Consider the following 20,905-nt stretch of genomic DNA (forward strand, 5'->3'; position numbering starts at 1 on the left):
CGTCCGATGCTCACCTACTCTTCCCCTGTATGGGCGAATGCCAAAAAATCAGAAATAGATAAACTGCAAATAGTTTAAAATAAGTTTCTCAGGTTAATTACTGGAGCACCCTACTTCATTCGAAATAAAAACCTCCATCACGATCTTCGTATTGAATATATTCAGGACTTTATAAAATAGACTTAATGCAAACTTCTTCAAAAAAGCTATCACAAACGCTCATGCAAATTTTTTTGGACATTCTGGCATATGAAATTCTTGAACAGGATTATTTTAACAGACCATACGCTGCACGTATCATCAATATGATCAACGCGAATATCTAACTTCATCTGGACTCTTATCTACAGGAAATCATCTTTTCGCATATGGAACAACTTCATTTTTCTGCAAACTCTATCAATAGAAGCCTATCCCTGTGGTAAAGCGTGCCTACAATACAAGAGTTCTACGATTCGTGGCTCAGCCGTATTGTTTTTGTGAAAACATTACCACTTCATCTGCACATGACTTAAATTGACATACAGGACATACATATAGTAACAATTTTGATGTCAATTCTTAATTTTTACCTGCATTATTTTAGCAAGTATTAATTTTTTTCTTTTTTATCACCCGCCAACACTTCCAACTCTATCACATCACCGCCATATTGACGACACCTCTCTCAGGTCCGAGAAGTAGTCTCAAGCACCAATCTGCCTCCTGATTCGCTAGCTCCTGAACCCGGCTTTCTGCAGACTGAAACCCAGCTCTAAACTGACTCGCATATTCACAAAGCCTACAGACCATTTCTCTACGGTCTGCTCTCATTGGATAAAACATCTGCTTGGCGGTCATATTTTGAATGGCGAGTTACCGCTCTGTAGGTATGGTAATTAATGCCAAACAAACGGAAACAGCGTTTATTTCTTTCTATATTTTTTTAGTTTATGAATGAAAGCTTGGAGGAATTGTGTGGAATATATTTTAAATAACTTACTGATCTTATTAATAGTTTATTTGTATTTGAATTTAAACTTTTAAAAGTGCGTAATTGTTTTACAAGAAAAAGGTGTTTACATGGAGATAGCATGTGCACTTTTTCGTCATTTCTGTTAGAAAGAGTCTATTGTGTAAATTTCCATAGCGCATTAATTTATACAAATAAAGGGATATTAAAAAATAAACCAAATGAAAACATTCGGTAAACATTTAAGGGCGTCGGATACCTATTCTTTTTTACCTAAATTATGAAAAGTAAGTATAACTAAAATTATATATTATTCCATTATGCGCTATTTCTATTGAAATGCTTTTCGTGATCTTGGATCGTAATTTTGCTACTCGTACCTACTACAAGGAGTACAAACCAGTAAATCAAAATAAGAAAAATTAACAAAAATAGAGAAAATAAAGGCCTTTAATTTTTAACACCGCACCCGAAGGCGAAATGACAGTCATTCAATAAAGTTAAAATAAAAATACATCCGCGTAGAGCAAAGCTTATGAAAGCTATGAGCGGGCGTAGAAGCGGCGCTCTAGAAGTCCGAGAAATTTTTCCGCGCTCGTTACCGCTCAGCTGCGGTTCCTCCGATTGGTTGTGTACAATTTTTGGTACAATACGCTTAAACGCAAATTGTAAAGGCGATGAACTAAAAGTCGCCAAGCACTAGGTTCTGTAACCCTACGTTTCCTGTTTTAACCAATCGCAGCAAACAGCAGTAGAAACTGTCTGTAGGCTTTGTGAATAAGCAACTGGCTCTGCGGTTTACCACCCGCGGCTACATCTTATAACGACACTGGACCGTTTTTTCGCCGCCGCTAGTGCGGACCTCACCACTGACCTCACTCTCTTTTTTCCGCCTCCCACACTTCCTTCCACCCTACTCTTTCTCCTCCTACCCGATCTTTATCAGAAGTCGAGTAAAAAGATGTTTCTACATCTTAACACTCGAGAATAAAATACGTTCTATATGAAACCCAGCTCTTCTCCTACCACATTCACCGCCACCAGATGGCGGCACGTGCAAGGTCTTTGTATCGCTCTTCTCTTTTCGTTTTAGCCTCTTCTGATTTTTCCTGCTACAGGATCTAATTGATTTTCCTTCAAAGCTATGTTCCTTCGGGATATCTCTTATGCTACTGGGAAGTACTGCCGCAGTGCAGTAGAAACCCAGTATATTACAACTAAGTATCTAAGTATCCAAACACCAGCTCCTGACGCCGCGCCGTGAAGGAAGGACGAGCTGCCATATAATTGCCCAACGAGCTGCCATATAATTGCTTTCATTTACTAAAAATATGCCAACATCTTTTCCTGCAGCCTGAGAAGTGGTCATTTTGCAAGGTTATCATTCTGTTCACTATAGAATTACATCTCCCGCAGAAACTAATTCTGCCTTGAATATTTTCTCGCGATAACTTTATTATTTGCACTCCCATTTTATGCCACATGCCAATGAGACTATTAATTGTAAAATCTTTCCTCTCCGCTATTTGCTTTAGTGTTCTATTGTGTATAAAAAAATATGAAATACCAAAAAAAATTAAAAATACAAAAAATGATTAAAAATTTAAAAACTTAAAAAAAGTTATGTATTCTTAAGTTTTATAAATTCTCGCTATCCCTAACCTTTCTTGACCCATGTGTCTCCCTCTAGTGAGCATCAAGATAAATACTTATGCAATTTTCCTATTTCTTCTCGCTTTTATTTAATTCTGATGAGGAGGTACATGGTTTTGAACCATAGGCAATCATTGGCATTAACAATTCAGTTTAGTTTTTTGTTGTTTTAAGAGTTTGTTTAGAAAACTGCTCTTGTTGATTGTAGTGAATTCGCGGATTAGCTTTCTTTAGCTGTTTTGAATTGAGTTCTCTTGAACGTTTCAGTAGTTAAAAGATAACTACTATGAGATATTGTAATACTGCACGAACATCTGAGGAAATTTAAGCATTTTTGTTGTAATAATAATAAATTTTGTTCATTTTTCATCGAACTTGTGCATTCATTTTATAACGAACCCATACGTACGCAACAATATATATATATATATATATATATATATATATATATATCTTTAAGATCGATTATAAACTTACAAAGCCATGTCTGCCTCTCTCTGGGAAATAATAGATGGAGGTTAAGACTTTTAAGGAAAGAAAAGCCCCCATCCACATGTCAAAGGCTTATTCTCCAGGTAGTGGAATAAATTTATGAAAGCGGATAAAATGTTTTGTTCCCGAAAGTATTAGCAGTGATTACCTTGGTCTTTCGCGTCCAGTGTTAGTGACCTCTCACTGCAGAGATCCTGCAGACTTATCTATGTAACCAAATACGGGGGCAAAAATTGTCGCATAAGCAGACCTAACATTTGTTCTCATGTTGTCATCAAATCGGATTCGGGGGAAATTTTTTTGTCCAGTCGCATTTTTCTTGACGGGTAGAATTATATTGGCAGGGCATCGCGGTCAGAAAGCGTTGGATTCTTCTCTCTTTTTTTCAAAGCCACAATTCTCCATTAAAATGTCTCTCTATTCTCATATTGTTCTTATATGATTCTGTTTTCATTAGTGATGCTTTAATCGTTTTACTTTTTCCCACTGGTGTACTGGAAAAAGAATTGCCCCCCCTATTGTAATAGTATATTTTACTGTATATTTAAGGTCTAAATTCAGCCGGAGGACGACTGAGTTATTTCTTAGTTTTTGTATAAAATTGTTAAGTCCAATCGGAACCCCAAATAAGACTATGTTCGATATTTTATTTAACTATTTATCATTAATTTAATAGCTTATTGATTTTTTATTTACATTTATTAAATTTTAATTTAATTATTTATTCCTCTTCTTCCTGGCGGTCTTCCAGAGTGCTCCACTTGTGATACTAGAAATTAAGCCCTGGTGCCAACAGTCAGACAATAGAATGTTTATGGCAGGGGTCCCCAACCCCTTGTTCCTAAGAGCAAATTCTAGAATATCTTTTGGACGACGGGAACCATTTACTTTTTCAAGGTGAATTTAAAGTTAATAATACATGTACATAAAAAAAAAAAGAGATCGGTCGCATATCTCCCTTTAAGCTGATATTTGTGTTGGACGCAATTTCTTTTTCATTGAAAATAAGGAAACTTTCGCATAGAATTTTATTGAAGGCTAAAACATATTTATTTTGATCGTATCCGCGGTTCAATTCACCTATAGGTGGCGCTTTCACACATTAATGTGTCGGATAAAAACCGGTATTTTGATTTGTGATCTGACTTCGTACATTCAAAAATAGAGTTGCTTAGCTTTTCCGAAATGTTTGGTTTTCTTCAAGGAGGCGTAAATTCTCGCTGTGTTAAGGCCCGTTTACACTAGCGGAACTTTGGTCCCAAGAAGCGTAAGCTAACGTCCTAAGAAACGTAACCTAAGTCGAGCGGTTAATCTTCAAAGGGAATTGACGTAAACCCAAGAGATGGAAAATTTTAACTCCGAACCTATGAGATGAAAGCTTTGGCCAATCACAGACGTACAAACTATCACGAGGGTTTTGTTGATGCTTTAAGCGAAAAACATGGCGGAAGATTTGACTACGTCTGACTGCAAATTAATTGCAGAAGTACAACAACATCCGATTTTATGGGATAATAGAAAAAAAGAATATCGAATGAAAAGAGGACAAGACGTTGCTTGGCTACTGGTTGCCGAAAGACTGAACCGAAATGGTATGTATCCATTTATTTATTTTTTTGCTCCTTTCGGATTGCAATGTGCTCTCTTTTATTCTAGTTCTCTTTCGACTAACGCAATTGTTCAAGTACAAAATAGGTTTATTAACGATTACACGATAAAAATTTGTTGACATATATTAAATTATAGCATTTTGGAACATTTCTGAAAATCTGAGTTTTATAAAATTTAAATAAGCTCAGTAGATGGATTTTTTTAAAATTAAAGTTTATTAACTGCTTTAAACTGTATCTAAATGTACACTGTTCTATGAAAATTATATGCAGCAACCTTCAATTATATATATTTAAAATTTTTCCCAAATTATAGCAATTCAAATGATTACATAATTTTAGCTATTGTCTTTACATTAGTTTGCTCTTCTTTTTTGCAACATGTTACTAAAGGCTTATGAGAAGAAGAAAGTAAAAGTAGTAAGTGTGAAGATCAACAGTAGTAAAAATTTGATTAAAGTTTTCCTCCTCAATTTTCAGAAATACATTTTCTTCATTTCTCATGCAAATGTTTATTCCGAAATACATAAAAAATCCCTAAATATATAAATATCCATATATAAAAATATATAAGATCCATATTTCATTTTTGTATGGATACATTTTGAATCTCATATAATTAATATAATTGTTTGCATAAAGTATTAATAATTAAACAGTAATTAATTACAGTGGTTGAATTAAAATTTCGGCTATATTTTTTTTAATTTCACAGTTGAAGAGGTTACTTACCGGTGGCAGAATCTGCGTAAGCAATATAGCCGAAGAAAAACAAAATGCAAAAGTGGAGCTAGTGCAGAGTCTGCAGAGCAGCAATGGCATCTGATGCCCCAAATGTCATTTTTGGATCTATGTATCCGCCATGGAAGGTAAATATTCAGAACCAAATTATTTAGTTATGTTAAATATAAAATGATAAATTTTCATATTAACAAAATACAATCTTACTTGTTAGTAGTCTGTAATATTATAAAGCATAAATGGATTATTTGGAGTTATCCTAGGTTGACTAGCAATCAAAAATTGTAACTTTATTGATATAAATTTATTAAATATGTTAGATAGTCACATATGTGGATATAAACCAATTTACTTAAGAAATTCCTCCCCTTAGGCAGATAGACCTTATATGCTTTGCCATAACTCAAATTCTATCCAAATATTTATGCTCTGGAAAACAAAAACTTCTCCTACAGAATTTTTTTTTTACCATTTATTGCCTCATCACTCGTTATGAATGGTTTAACACCTTGTAAATGTGTTATAATAAAACTGTATTACACATTATAGTTTTTTTCTAACGTGTTTGGGCCAACTGAAGTTCTTACCCATAAAAAATGTTGTAGAAACTTTGCTGTTCTGTACTTTTTTAATCTTCCCAATTAAAAATAGGCCAATATTTTTGCAATGTAAACTTATTAACAAAGTACAGCATATGCATAATATAAACAAAGCACTTGCTCTTTCCTTTGAAAGCTGAGTTTCTAAATATTTTGATGAAGACTCATATTTATGTATATATATTTTTTTCTTTTTGTGGCCAATTTCTTTTTATAGTTTATCCCTCTATAGTTGATGCCCATATTTCTGTACTCACACAACTCAAAACTGATGTGTTACTGACCATTTTGATGTTCAGAAGTTAGTGTTTGAGATTATGCATACCTGCTTTAATTTTATGAAGTTACTTTGCACTTAACACATAAAGCCTGGGATTAATTATCATAATATATACCATCAGATCAAGGAGTTGTGCTTAAATTATTACATTAATTCATAATGAAAATAAATACAAAAATATATATGAAACTGAATTAAAAAATGAAGTTGTAATACTTTATTACTGAATTAACTGTTAAAATCTTTCATGGCATGAAATTTTTCAAAACAGTCTCCAAAGTATAGTGATCTTTTTTTATTTATAGAATGTGAAATGTGTAAGCCAAGATTAGATAAAATTTGTCTTAAACTGTAAGATACAAAAAATTTGATAAAATTCTCTTGTGATTGTGTTTCTTTATAATTACTATATATACTATATACTTTATAATTACTATACTCTTTATAAGTCATTTAAAGTAATCTATTTAGGGCATACTACATTATTGTTACTGTCAAAAACACTACTGTCATCACAACTGTTAAATTGCAGCCTCCAATAGTAATATTTACATCCATGTTATTTAACTCATAATCCCGCTGATCTTCACTACTATAAATTTGATTTTCTATGGCATTAATATAAATAAATGTTACATTATAAATAACATTTATTTGGATTAATGAGAAGGATGAAACTGTTTGTGCTGAGATGACAGATTGTCATAATTTAAATCTGAGATGCGATTCCACGTCCAATAATCTGTTCCATTTTTTCGTCTTAATGTCTACAAATACAGTCAAATACCGAAAATCTGCCAACTCCAGAAATCTGCGTTGCCTCTCAGAATATAAGCATTCAGTTTATATTCTGAGTTTCTTGGTTTCAGAAACCGCAACATTGAGTACGAAATATCGAAGAAAAAATACTTACCGAATAATGACGTCATAATAACTGAATAATAATGAGTCATAATGGAAATACAAAATTATTGACATAAAAGTTTAAGAAAAAAGATAAGTTTTTTTCCTTCTAATCTGCATCGAGGTAAAAAAGCAGACGATTCACTCTTTGTTCAAGTTCAATAGACGATTCACTCTTTGTTCAAGTTCATGATTCACGTTGTTGTATTTTCTGAGCTTTGTTATTTCACGAGATTGTTTAGTGCTGCCTTTTTTTTATCCGGATATTTTGTGGATAAATTAAGAATATTTTAAATTTCAGCCCTTGTTAATACAATGACAGATTTAATGCATATAATAAATTATTGCAGTAATGTATGTAATTTAATTAAATGTATCTAATACACCTTATTTATTTTGACCATACTTCGGAAAATAAATTATTCATGTCATTTTGCCTTCTCCATATTTGTACGATAAAATTATTAGTGAGTAAATATGACAATTCGGTTGTATATTGCAGTACAAAAGATTCAAAGAGTGATGATGATTTCACCCCTCCCCATATTTGATAAAGTATTATTTTAATTAAAAGCAAAATGTGATCCAGCACTGCTCCAAGAACGTAATGACTAGGAATTACCCCATACAACTGGATGTAACAAACTGTATTTTTTTAGAAAATATTCTTGCAAATATTAATAAACACAAAAGATTATGTAAGAAAAGAATCCAATGGGATGTTATAATTCAAATTAACAAAAAAAGCTTTTTAGTTTCAGGTAATCACACTGAAGCAAGAAGACTCTTGGTTTACATTATTTTTCATGCTAAATTTTAAGATCTATTTAAATTGTCTGCAGTTCATAAGTAATAGAAATTAAAAAATGAGCTATTTAATGCAGTAACAAATAAGATTCTAAATTTGCTTATTTCACTACCTAATTACTTTGTATTACAAAATAATCATTAATGTATTAAAAATATTTTTCATATGCATTTGATTTTTTTTTCCTTGTTTTCTTTCTAAACAGGACACAGACAAACTTTCAAGGAAACAAAGAATTCGAGGAGCTTAATTTCACAGTAGAATCTGTTGTCTCCGAGTCTTCAGATAATATTGAATATCCGACAGAACCTGAATATGTGGAGCCAACTGCTATTCACGTTATGCCCTCATGTGAATCACCTTTATCACCTGCATCAAGCTCCAGACAAATCTTAGATAATACTAATTCAAATAATAATGATGAAAATACTCGTAGAGGGAAGAAAAGAAAAAAGAGAGAAACAATTGAAAGTTCATTGCTTTCTGTTATTGATGAAACAAATAAATATTTAAAAAATCACCATCGATGTGAAAATGATGATGATGATAAACTATTTTTATTGAGTCTCCATAGTGATTTGAAAAAAATGACTGATGAAAAAAAATTGGAAACGAAAATACAATTTTTACAAATTATGGCAAGAAATAAATGAAATTATTTGTACATAACACTAATCAGTTGTTTTATTGTTTTATTTACATATTTCATAAATATTTTCAAAAAATAAATTTACACAATAAATGCTTTCCTTTCTTGCCATGGTACTGCTCCTTCTGCAGAAAAATATTCACAAAAATTATCTCGAACTGCAGATGCAGCACGGGATGAATTATTGGCCCCTAGACGGCCAAGAGGTTGCCATGTAAATTCTTCTGTTCTCCACATACCTTCTTTAATGGTGGCATTTGAAAGAAGAGAATCAGCAAAGTTCACTAGACAGTATTTCTTAGCTGCCTTTCCCAACTCATTTTTCATTAAGTAATTATGAAGGCAACAGCATGCCAAAACTACTTTATTAGCATGCTCTGGGTTCAGGGCAATTTCAGTACGAAGTACTCTCCGCCTAGACGCCAATATGCTGAAAGCATTTTCAACGCACCTCCTTGCTCGAGAAAGTCTGTAATTAAAAATTTTTCTTTCATTCGACAGAAATTTGCCAGGATAAGGGCGTAAAATATTTTTCCTGAGTGGAAAAGCCTCATCTCCAACAAATACAAAAGGCAAAACTCGATCACTATTTAATAATGGTGTTGGATTTGGAAATGAAAACAAAGTTTTACTAACCAAAGCTTTACCTAGTGAACAGTTACTGAAAATTCCACCATCACTGATTCGTCCATAGTTGCCTGAATCAACATAAAGGAAAGTGTAACTAGCATCTGCCACTGCCATTAGGACTATGCTGTTATAGCCCTTATAATTATAATATGTTGATTCAGCTGACGGTGGAGCTTATATTCTGATATGCTTACCTACAAGAAAAAAAAAAGCAACAATTATTAATTGCCTAAAGAAAAATAATATACACTTTAATGATAAAAATTAATATAAATACTTTTTCCAATAATAAATTCAGTTCTTAAATTAGAAACTAGCAAAAAAATTCCTCTTTATATTAAAGTTTGTTTTTCATTTCACACTTTCATTTATTTATTATGAAACAATTCCAGTCTTTTGATATTTTAAGACAGCTCATATATCAAGTTAGATGATTCTGCAATATTTTATATTTATCTTTAAAAAGAATCTTCATTTGCCTAATTTTAATATAATGCAATTTTTGTATTTCAAAAGTACTCACTGACAAATAAATATGGAATGCAAGACATAATACATACCAATTCAGAAGTCAAACAACAAAAATCAGCGTTATACCTACAAAATTTTCACAGGACTAGTTTCGATGGTTTTACCGAACCATCATCTTCAGCTGCAAAACCGCAAATGAACAAGATAGGAAATAATGATTAGATAAGATAAGAAAGCCTGGACAAGAATAAGCAAGTGGCGCCATCTGTTGGCGAAACCAGAACTAAAACATAATTTCCCTAAAAGCCGAAGGCAAATTTGGATTGGAATTAGGATCGTTAACTAGAACAGAAAGATTTTTATGAATGTGAAATGCCTCTAGAAAGTATAAAATGTTCTGACAGTATAAGAAGTATAAAATGTTCTGACAAGAACATACCATCGATTGCACCAACACAGTTGGGAAAATTCCATTTATATTCAAAACCTTCTGCTATTACAGCCCATTCATCTGATGATGCTGGTATAGGCATAACCAGTGGCTGTAAGACTTGCCATATGACATCACAGGTCTCGCGAATAATATGTGAAACTGAAGATTTAGAAACATGGAAAGTGTATGCCAGGTCTGTATAATTAGTTCCAGATGCTAGAAATCTACAAAAACATTCTGAATCAATAATTAAATTTTTGCAGTTTTAAAAACATGTTGTATAAAAATGAACAAAGGGCAATCTGTAGTAGTATGCAAGTTTTAAAAAAGGTTCTTTTTTTTTGGGGGGGGGAGCTCAGTTTCAAAGAGATTGCAATTTTCTTTCTTATTATTAAACCACAGAAAATAAATGCTTTATTTATGTAACTTATTTTGATAAAATTATGTTCCTATTCATAATTTTTTAAATGCATTACAAATTTAAAAAAAATATGAATTTTAAAAAGTTCAATTAGACAGAAGTATAAAATGTTCTGACAAGAACATTAATTTTCAATTATATATACTACACAAAACTGGAATTAGATGTAATAAAGACTTTCAAATAGAGCTGGTGCCAGAGCATATGCAACTAGGGTGACCACACCAGATGGCAAAATTATTAGAATTTAGGAAGGAATCAGGTGGCAGAATTTCGGATTTGTGGAGTTTGCACCAGGCGGTAAATTGTCTAGCGTCGACACTGCTTTCAAAACAAATGTATATATTTATATTTACCTTAAACAGATGGCAAGTCTCTCAGATGCTGAAATTGATTTCCTAAAACGTGTTTCTTGCTTCTGTAATTTATCTTGCAGTAAATGTAGAAGATGATCATATTGTTCTCCCTACATGTAAATTCAATAATATTATACTTATGAGTAAATTGAACATCAGAACTATATTTAATTATCTAATTAATATAAAAACAAATACGAAATAGTTTATATTGTGCTAAAATGATTAGCCAAAGTAAGAGAAAATAATTTTGTTGTCTTGAAAAATTGCTTGAAGTATAATCTTACTATTTCTAACAATTAACACTTTTAGCGATTAATCGCATGTTATTAACAAAAATAACATAAACTCCATAATTAGAAATGATTTCAGCCTTCTGTGAAGATGATTACCTTCAACATGATTATTTGATTATGCACCACACACTAGGGTTAAAGGTAACCCTACTAACCTAAATAATGTCATCAGGAAGATTTTTTAAGGTAAACTAATTTACATTCATATCTTGGACAGATATGCACAAAATGCCTATGTTCTAAACCCTTTCATCAGGTATTGAACAATTAATGTTTTTATTTATTTAGCCACCGACGAGATATTATAGCAACCTTCAGAGAATATGGTTATCTGTGATTGTCATTACCAATGTTTGTTTATATTCTCAGGAACACTTTTGACTATTGAAGGTGCTCAACATGAGGGGCATCACTATATACTATATTGCCGAAATATATACTGTGTTGCTGCAACTATGATCAGTGAAAAATATTCAGTTATTTATCTTACAAATTTGAAAAAATAAAATATGATAATTCTGATTAAAAGGAAAATTACTCTCCATTTCAATTTCACTCTTATACTCTAATAATTGCTTAATTTTTCAGGTAGTAGAATTTCATTAAGTAATCTATTTTGATACAATTATTCTTACATTCTTTTGGAGGTAAAGTGTTTTTCATCATATTACTACAATATTCTCCAAAAATGATATTTTAAAATATTGACATGATTTAATTTTATTGCTCATTTGTCAAATATAAAACACAGGTGGAACAGGAATGCAGAAAATCTTTTAAAAGCAAGTCTTTTTATGGATCTCCCAAATTCTCTAGAATATATTATTTAAAAGCCTAATTATTTTATATTTCTGGTTCTACAAATGTATTTTCATGACAAAGCAATACTAATAAAATTTATGACAGTAATAATTAAAAAATCTACGGATACAGAATGCTGGGTATTTTCTAACAGAGAAACATATCCTAATACACGATAGTCCAACATCTGGCACATCTAGTAATTTTACATTATACTCCATCTGATATTATGTTTCATTAAGGTAATCGAATTATAAACAACCTTCATTAATAATGCGCTTAATAAACCAATTAAACTAATTAGTTATAACTAATGCTAGTCCATAATTATATAAAAAATAAAGGCTAATCTTTGGAATATGGTAACAGGTAGTTTGGCGACATTTTGGTAAGGCGATAAAGGTTACTAGCTAGGACTTTAGCAGTGTACATGGATAAAGTCAAGAGTGTGCGCAATGCCATTTTTGTGCAATTCTGAGATGTTTTTTCAAGTGAAAATAGGTCGACGTGTACATAAATGATACCGTGTATGCTATTCTTAAAAACGCGGCAAGCAGTGGGCGATTCTGCACTTTCTCCCAATTTCGCACCTAATCTTCGTCATGATTAAGCACTTTTGTGTCATAAAAATTCTAACATAAGCGTAATTCGGCTAGCAGATTGTTGGAATAAAATGTTGAGTAAAAAAAAAAAAAAAGCCTTTACTTCGTGAAAACAAAATGGCGTCCCCCCCCAAAAAAACTAGCAGGTTGCTGTAGCAGGGTTGGTCGCCAAAAAATCGCCGAGTTACCATAATACAAAGATTAACCAAAATAAACATTGAAATAATTCATTTTGTCGGTAATTAAATAGCAATGTAATCATTAATCCTATTTCCTTAGTATAAATTACTAAGGGAAAAAATTACTAATTTACTGATATATAAAAAGAAATATTTGACAGTCTTTCCTTCAATTTTTACTTTCAGGTTTTGCTAAAAAATAAAAATAACTTGCCGTCATTCGAGTATAATTGAAAAATAATTCTGGGTACTTCTGCCTCAGTGACGGAAACAATGCTACATGAGCGGAATACGTATCTCGCTCTTGAAAAATTGACCGAACCCATTCCCGCCTTGGAACACAAACGCTTTTGTACAGCAAATACATACATATTAAATTACTTCTCAAATGCATAACGCGCTTTCTTTCTTCAGCTTTTTTAACTTTAGACGTTCTACCGCAAACTTTCGACATTGTACCCCAAAATAGGAAATATTGCCCATGCGCAAATCAAAGCGACTTGATTGGTTGGGGGTAGTAATTCTTAGGCTTTGAGACTTACAAGTGTAAACGGGTGGGTTCCTTGGGAGTAACAACTTAACGTTAGCGTACGTTTCTTGGGACCAAAGTTCCGCTAGTGTAAACGGGCCTTTATGAAGCAGAGAAAATTTTAAAAAGCGGATTATTTGGTAAAGCACGGAATTTTACTTAATCCAAATCCAATTTACAAATTTCGGCTTCCTATTTAAGGATAAGTTGTATAGCGTATTGCTCGTATGAAATCGAAGGACATTTCATTGTTAAAAAGAAAAAGTAAAATTAAAAAAAAAAAAAAAAAAAAAAAAAAAAAATTCTTGTTCATGTAAAGGAGGAACTGCTGGCTGTTGTAGAAAATTGTGTCACTGTTTTATTGTATTGCGACAGGTAGCTGATTTTAACGTTAACTGATTGTAAACAAATGATTTCATTTTTGTTTAACTTGGGATTTCCGGAAGATCTGCGCAGTCAAAAGTGTCTTTATTTTCCATAAAAATGATATTGAATCATTATATATTAAAAATACATTGATCTATTATATTCGTCTATTGTATTTATACCTATTATATACATAATAGCACTAATTATCAGATGCAATTTTGAGAATATCAACAAGCAAAGCACTTAAAAATGAAAAAAGACACTTGTAACAGAAATATTAGTATTCTATATGTATTATAGAAAATACATGCAATGAATAATACCATGACCAAACATTTAAAAAAAAAAAAAAAAAAAAAAGAGCAGAGTATTACCTACCCCTCAGTACTTGAGAAAGGAATCCTGGCATATAACATGTACTTAACTTTTGATTACATGATATTACAAGCATTTTCTTTAGATTTGTCCTATAAATGGTTACAAAGACTGAAAGACTGAACACATAATGCCCACAACAATAAAAAATAAACGTTTAATTACTTTTCGATCACAACAAGCTTCACAAACTACGTAGTATTGTCAAACGTAAATACCGATTTTTAATGTTTCCACCCTTTAGCCACTAGATGGCGTATCAGAGCGCTGGAATCGCGGATAGCGCCTGGCAGCATATAAGCATTCTGTACCGCGTCAAGTCGTCACCACCGAGAGAGATAAGGCCTGCGCGCTGAGTTACTACGTCACTGCTAGGAGACCGGTCTTCGCGCAGTTTAGCTTCCTTGCTAAACACCCGTTTTTCTAAACCTATTCTATGAAATTGGTATCTCATACTATAAAATCAGTCTAAAACAAAATTACAAGCGGCAATATAATGTTTTACAAAGCTTATACGAATATGAAATATTTTCATTTTCTTTTGTTGGTATTTATTTTCAAAACAAAATTATTTGAGAATGGTGTGGTGCTTTTAAAAGCAAATCATTTCTTTGAAGAAAAATTGGTTTTAAAATGTAGCTAAAATTTTTACTTTGATTTTTTTTGCACTGTCTTTGTGTCTCTCGTTGATTCTCATCACCGCATCAATTTTTTTTTGTTTCACCCACTACTTTAACAAAATGTTTGCCAGTGGAAACACATGTTATCTCTCATTCTATAATTATTGCATATTTTTTATATCTATCATATTAATTTAGCAGGATTATAAAACATCAAATGAATGCAAGAGACTACTTAATATTTAGACTAACATTTAAATGCCTTACATAATAAATTACTAAATAGTCTAGTCTTAAAATTATTTCTTACTTACATATTGTACGTTAATCTGTATTACAGTTAATGTTTTCCTCTTAATGCTACATAATTATTCGACAGAATCTGTAGTTAAATTGAGATAATGTTTATTACATAGCTCTGAAGACTATCAATATTAAAATTCCAAATAAGATAGGAAAAAAGTTTTTTAAATAAAGTTATACACAATTTTTTTGAAAATATTTTTAAAATATACGAAATACTTAAAAAACTTTTAGAAACTGAAATTTCTTGCAAATATTTACATCATACCTATTTAACTATAAGCGTTACCTCTGTTCTGAAAATATTTTTTCTATTAATATCCACATGAAAAGAAAATATAAATCTTAACATCATGTTCAAAACTTTTCTGTATAATGTACGCAATTTTTTTAACTTACCTTACATAGCTTTTGGTGGTGCCACGTACTCAAATTAAAGATTGAAGATAATTAAAAAAAATGTTTTTAAAATTGTATTGAATTGAAATACAATGAAAACAAGTATGTCTACATATGAATTCAATTACTACTGCTTCTTCAATAACTGTACATTTTAAAAATTTCATTTTGCAGTTTCGCAATTTAAATACCTTAATATGAATCTTACATACATTACTTTAGAAACTTTTCTATCATTCTCAGAAAGATTTATATTGCATAACAAATTTTAAACAAACTGATTGCATGATAATAACATATATCAAAGTGAACAGAAGCTATATTAGCTAAACATATGCATTTAAGTTTCATCATGATAAAATGATGTTTAATGATTTGCAAAAACCATTGATATTTAAATTTAAGAACACAGTACTCTGTCAAGAATCAAATTTACTCTGCATTTGATATTCTACATATTATGTAATGAAATAAGTGTTATGCTTTTGACTCCTTAGGACAGTTATTTCATATAAAATTAGTTTCCAATTAAAATAAATAATCATAAATTTTGCTGACAATTTTTATATTACTAGTGTTAGTAATTATTACAAGGGATGATGCTTCAGATGTCAAAAGTAAACATAAATTCAATTCTTAAAACATAATGAATAAAAAATTACAACTTATAAAAGCCAACAAAAAGTTTGCTGAGGGTCCCTTAACCGTGACGTCACAAGCCAGTTTCGTTTCAGAGCGCAGGCCTTATCTATCTCGATGGTGACGGTCAAGTACATAAGAAAAAATTCCCTCTCGTGATTGGATTTGGCTTCCGATGACATCAATTCTTCTACGCTTAGGAACGCCTTGACTTTGCTTGGGCTCGAGAGTACACCTTCATACTGTTTGTTTACATTTTGATAGCAGTACCGAAAAGATTATTACGTGCGTTGTATTTTTGTTGCTATGAGATTACACTTCTTACAACACTGTAGTGTGGTGAATTTAATATAAAAATGTAGTATTTTTTTTTTCCTAGAGAGAAAAAGTATTATTACTTCATATGCTAGCTCCGTAAATGTGTATTAATTGCAGAGATTTTTAATGAATGTATTCTTAATTTAAAATCCTTCATATTTAAGGTGTTGTGATTATTAATTCATTATTTCATGTTCACTATGTCTGCACTATATCACTATTTCATGTTCTCAGTAGATGCAATATCCGAAAGCATGAAACTAATCAGTTTACAGAAACAGCAAAAACGATGTTGGGAGCTAACACAGTATACAGCAAATTCACAATATTTAGAATCAGCCTGAAAAAGTAAAATTTATTTTTGAAGTTAGACTAATATAGTAGATTTGGAAGAGAGAAATAGAGATAAGTATTTTAAATTGAATAACATTATTTTTATGAATATTGCCCATCTTTTATACCTTTGCATAAAAATAGTGTTTGTCAGAGAAGGAAGTTTCTTTTCTTATACACGTGTATTAAAATCAGCGACAATAATGAATGCACTTGTTTCTTTCATTTAAGATTTAATGCAACAGAATATTAGAAATGTGAAAGACATGAACATTTTTCAAAGGAAATACTTTCTGCAATGTGAAAGGAACAGAATACATCAAAATTGCAATAATAATAATATACTTACTAGCACACAGTTGCCTTTGCAGTTGAACCCAGATTGTCGGGTCTTGGTTTTTGCACTAAATTCATGAATCAGAAAATCTAAGCGCTAAAGTTTGCTTCTGATATTAACAGCATCTTTGAAAATTTTTATAATTTTACTATTCTATGAAACAGGGGGCCACGGGCAGAACGCTGCAGCTAAATGTTTTCGTTTCAAAGAAAACAAACGATAATTGTCCGGCTTCCGTGCCACTTATGCATGCCATTCAACGAAACAAAAAACCCGTAAGAATCCTGCCTAAACGTCATTCACTAAGAGAAAATGATATCATCGGATCAAGGATCAATCGGAAAGTATGTCCAATCACAAGCACGGATCTTTCCCTATGCGCGGTACAGATTTTCCTAGTGTGGCTCGGTACAGAATGCGTATATGTACTGGTTAAACGATCGGCGGGAGCCATGGTGCCCGCTGGCTAAGGGTTGGAAACCTATGGTCTATGGTGTCATCATAAACAAATAATTGTATGGGATATGAGAAGAACGACATCCACGATGCTGCCACGTCACCTTCTTGGAATTCTTGTGAACAATGGTGACAAGGGATAACTATCAATGTTGCTTTATATCTAGTTATGATAAAGTTAGTTAAAGTGCAGTTATGACTATTGGCAGGTGTGAAATACGGCTTCTTCAGATAAGAGATATCAAATAGAATTGCTTGAACTGCTTTTTTAATGTGTTTACAATGATAACTATCAAGGGTTTTGGTTTGGTTTATCTCAGGGGTCGGCAACCTTTTGAGTCGGAAGAGTCAGAAATTACAATTTACAAAATTTCAAAGTTTTTAAAGAGCCACAAAATTTTTTATTGCGAACAATAAATAGTACTCGCATAAATAAAGTTTTTTGATAAAAAAAACTAATCTATTTATTCATAAAAAAATGTCTATTTATTCATAAAAAATATCTATTTATTCATATATAAATAGCGTTTTTCACAACAAATTAGATAATATATACAAGGCATTATTAGATAATTTCTTATTATTTAAGTAAAAAATTAAAACAATTAAACATTTAACAAATTCAATGGGAGCGATGGCTTTGCATGGTTATTCAAGTAGAAAATTTAAACTTAACAATGTTAACTTGTACTTAAAAAAAATAAAATAAAATAACATACTTTTGAGCAAACAATTTCAATGGGAGCGTTGGCTTTGCATGGTTTTAGAAAGTTTGGATAAATTTGGCTCATAACTTGTTGTTTTAAGTTTCAAACACGACTCTAAATTTTTATTTGTTAGTTGGTTTCTTACTGTACTTTTAATTATATTCATGCAAAAGAATGCTTGCTCGCAGGAATATGTCGATCCGAAGATAGTCAGCACTCCAAATGCCAACATCTTCACCTCACTGTAGCAATCTGGAAGACTCTTCCATGCGTCGAATATAAGTGCCTCAACTCGCGGCATTTCTTTTAAAGCTGTCCACTTTTGTTGCGTTACGTACACTGCTCAAAAAAAAAAAAAAAAAAAAAAAAAAAAAAAAAAAAAGGGACAGTCCTATATCTCCCGATCTACTGGGCCGATTGACAAAATTCAAATTGCGTTCTTCATGTCTCGAAAACGCGACTTAGTATATATATTAGATTTATATATAGCACTATTCTAACATAGGTATTTTGACACAAAATCGGACTTTTTCTGAAATAACATACCAATTTTTTTACATATTTCGATTCTACGACTCAAATTACGCCTAAATATGAAATTTTGTAAAATTTGGAGCGAAATTTACGGAGAAATTCACAAATTTATTATTGGCACTTTTTTGTCAGTTTGCGCCAAGAATACTTCACTTGGCGAACTTCTTAATATATGGCAACCTAGTTTCCTTAGGAAAAAAAGTCACCATCGTTCCTTTTTCCCAAATAATATTCTTTATATTATATTTTTAATTATAACTTATTATTTTAAGTAATTTTTTCTTTTTCGAATTTCATTTTAATTGTTTAAGTCGCACGTTTTTTTTTTTTTTTTTTTTTTTTTTTTTTTTTTGAATAACTGTTTTAAAAATTTCTATTTACCTATTCGAACTGCGTAAATAAAGGTGCAGCGTTTATTTTTTTTTCAAATAGTTTTCTTTATATATATTTTTCGTCATACCTATTATTTTAGGTCATTTTTAAATTTTTATACTTTTGTTTTAATTGTTTTAAAATTTTCTATTTATTCCTTCGAACTGAGCATTTTAAATATATTTATTAATATCAATTTTCCAGAATTTGATTTTATTTATTTGAACTGCGTTTTTTTCGGAAGAATACTTTGTAACCCAGACTACGATGCGTTTGAAAACTGCATACTATATTAAAAGAGAAAATACAGTAAAGCACAGTTTTACACGCCTTTCAATGTTCCGTTCAGAAAAAATATATATAAATAAGAGAGATGTATAACCGATATTTTAACTTAGGATGACTTGCATACACTGCTTTAAACAGTTTTATCATTGTGCCCATTGCTTTACACAATTTTATCCTACATTTGGTTTCTTAAAATGTTATTCATATTTTAGTCAAATATTTTATTTTTGAAATCGCAAGAATCAAATATCATAAGATTGAAAAGTTTTAAATTTAAAAAAATACGAATACTAAATTTTACGAAAAAATTTATTTTTCTTCTCTGTAAGCATTCTGAAAGTATATTGAAAAGTATCCAACTTTTCGAAACATTTTGGTATTTCTGACAATCATTTTAAATAAAGTTATCGCCTTCCATTTCATAAAGGCCCACAAACGGCCGGGCGGTAAAGTTGCTGAACACTGGTAGTTCACTCCGGGGTTCGAACCCCGGTAAACGGGCTGGTTGCATGGGCGTTTTCGTGGATTTTCTCATGTGTATCGCGTATGACAGCTGGTTTCCCTTAGAAAGTTCTTCACGAAGTATTTCGTCAGAGCCTTTATCAGTCTTTAGAGGCTAAACATTTTGAAGCTATGAGATGAAAGGAAAGACTGGCATCAAAAGGTTTTGGTTTATTTTATTATGACAAAGCACACTACGGCTATCTGCCTAAGGGGAGGGATGCCTTCCTGGAGAACTTTCTAAGGGAAACTGGCTCGCATACACGTTACACATGGGGAAAACCACGAAAACGCCCATGCAGCCAGCCCGTTCGCGGGATTCGAACCTGGGACCGAACTACCAGTGTTCAGCGACTTTACCGCTCGGCCGCTAGTTCATCAGGAAGGGGAAAAAACATCTTTAAGTGACATCCACATACATCACTGGATAAACTCCTGAATCTTCAAATAATTCGACTGAGGAAATCATGGGATTCACCATTTATGATACGATATGATGTTCTATAACGTAATTTACACAACCATATAGTTTAAAACCAGTCGCTCTTCACTTTAATCTGCAATGATATCGTTTTGTCTTTTCTGTTAACACAAGCTCAATTGATGGTATTTGCTGGTGTACTCGTCCAAGTGTTTTCTCTTTGAACACCTAAATTCTTTGAAGTATCCTGAAAGTATATTCGAAAGCGTCCAACTTTTTGAACATCTTGGTACGTCTGACAGCAAATTTCCCTGCAAATTTTTGCTTACTTTTCTCCCTAATTTTCTTCTTTCCTTCTACAGTTATTTTCAGTGCTCACACAAGAAAATTAAGATTTTTCGACTGCTAGACTTCCATACATTTTGCATTCTTGTCAATTTTTTAAAATATCAATTATATGAATTGCGTTTCAGCTAAAGACAGCTTTTCATTTTCTAGTCATTTTAGCTATAAATAAAGTTTAAAGCG

General features: G+C 31.7%; 1 protein-coding gene across 1 annotated transcript; it reads left to right on the forward strand.

Moving 5' to 3' along the window:
• Nucleotides 1-4,230: 4,230 nt before the first annotated feature.
• LOC118186932 (uncharacterized) lies at nucleotides 4,231-8,691 on the forward strand. The gene is made up of 3 exons (XM_035357111.2): nucleotides 4,231-4,689; nucleotides 5,423-5,576; nucleotides 8,244-8,691. The coding sequence occupies exons 1-3, from the start codon at nucleotides 4,539-4,541 to the stop codon at nucleotides 8,689-8,691; spliced, it is 753 nt and encodes a 250-aa protein (XP_035213002.2). The 5' UTR covers nucleotides 4,231-4,538.
• The last annotated feature ends 12,214 nt before the right edge of the window (nucleotides 8,692-20,905 follow it).

Source organism: Stegodyphus dumicola, chromosome 9 (genome assembly GCF_044657685.1).
Source record: "Stegodyphus dumicola isolate Sdum_Otavi_A_Nest chromosome 9, ASM4465768v1".
Classification (NCBI taxonomy): Eukaryota; Metazoa; Arthropoda; class Arachnida; order Araneae; family Eresidae; genus Stegodyphus; species Stegodyphus dumicola.

Coding starts and splice junctions, on each gene's coding strand:
- LOC118186932 (XM_035357111.2), top strand. CDS start 4,539: ATGGCGGAAGATTTGACTACGTCTGACTGCAAATTAATTGCAGAAGTA. Junction 4,690..5,422: donor CGAAAGACTGAACCGAAATG/GTATGTATCCAT, acceptor TTAATTTCACAG/TTGAAGAGGTTACTTACCGG. Junction 5,577..8,243: donor CTATGTATCCGCCATGGAAG/GTAAATATTCAG, acceptor CTTTCTAAACAG/GACACAGACAAACTTTCAAG.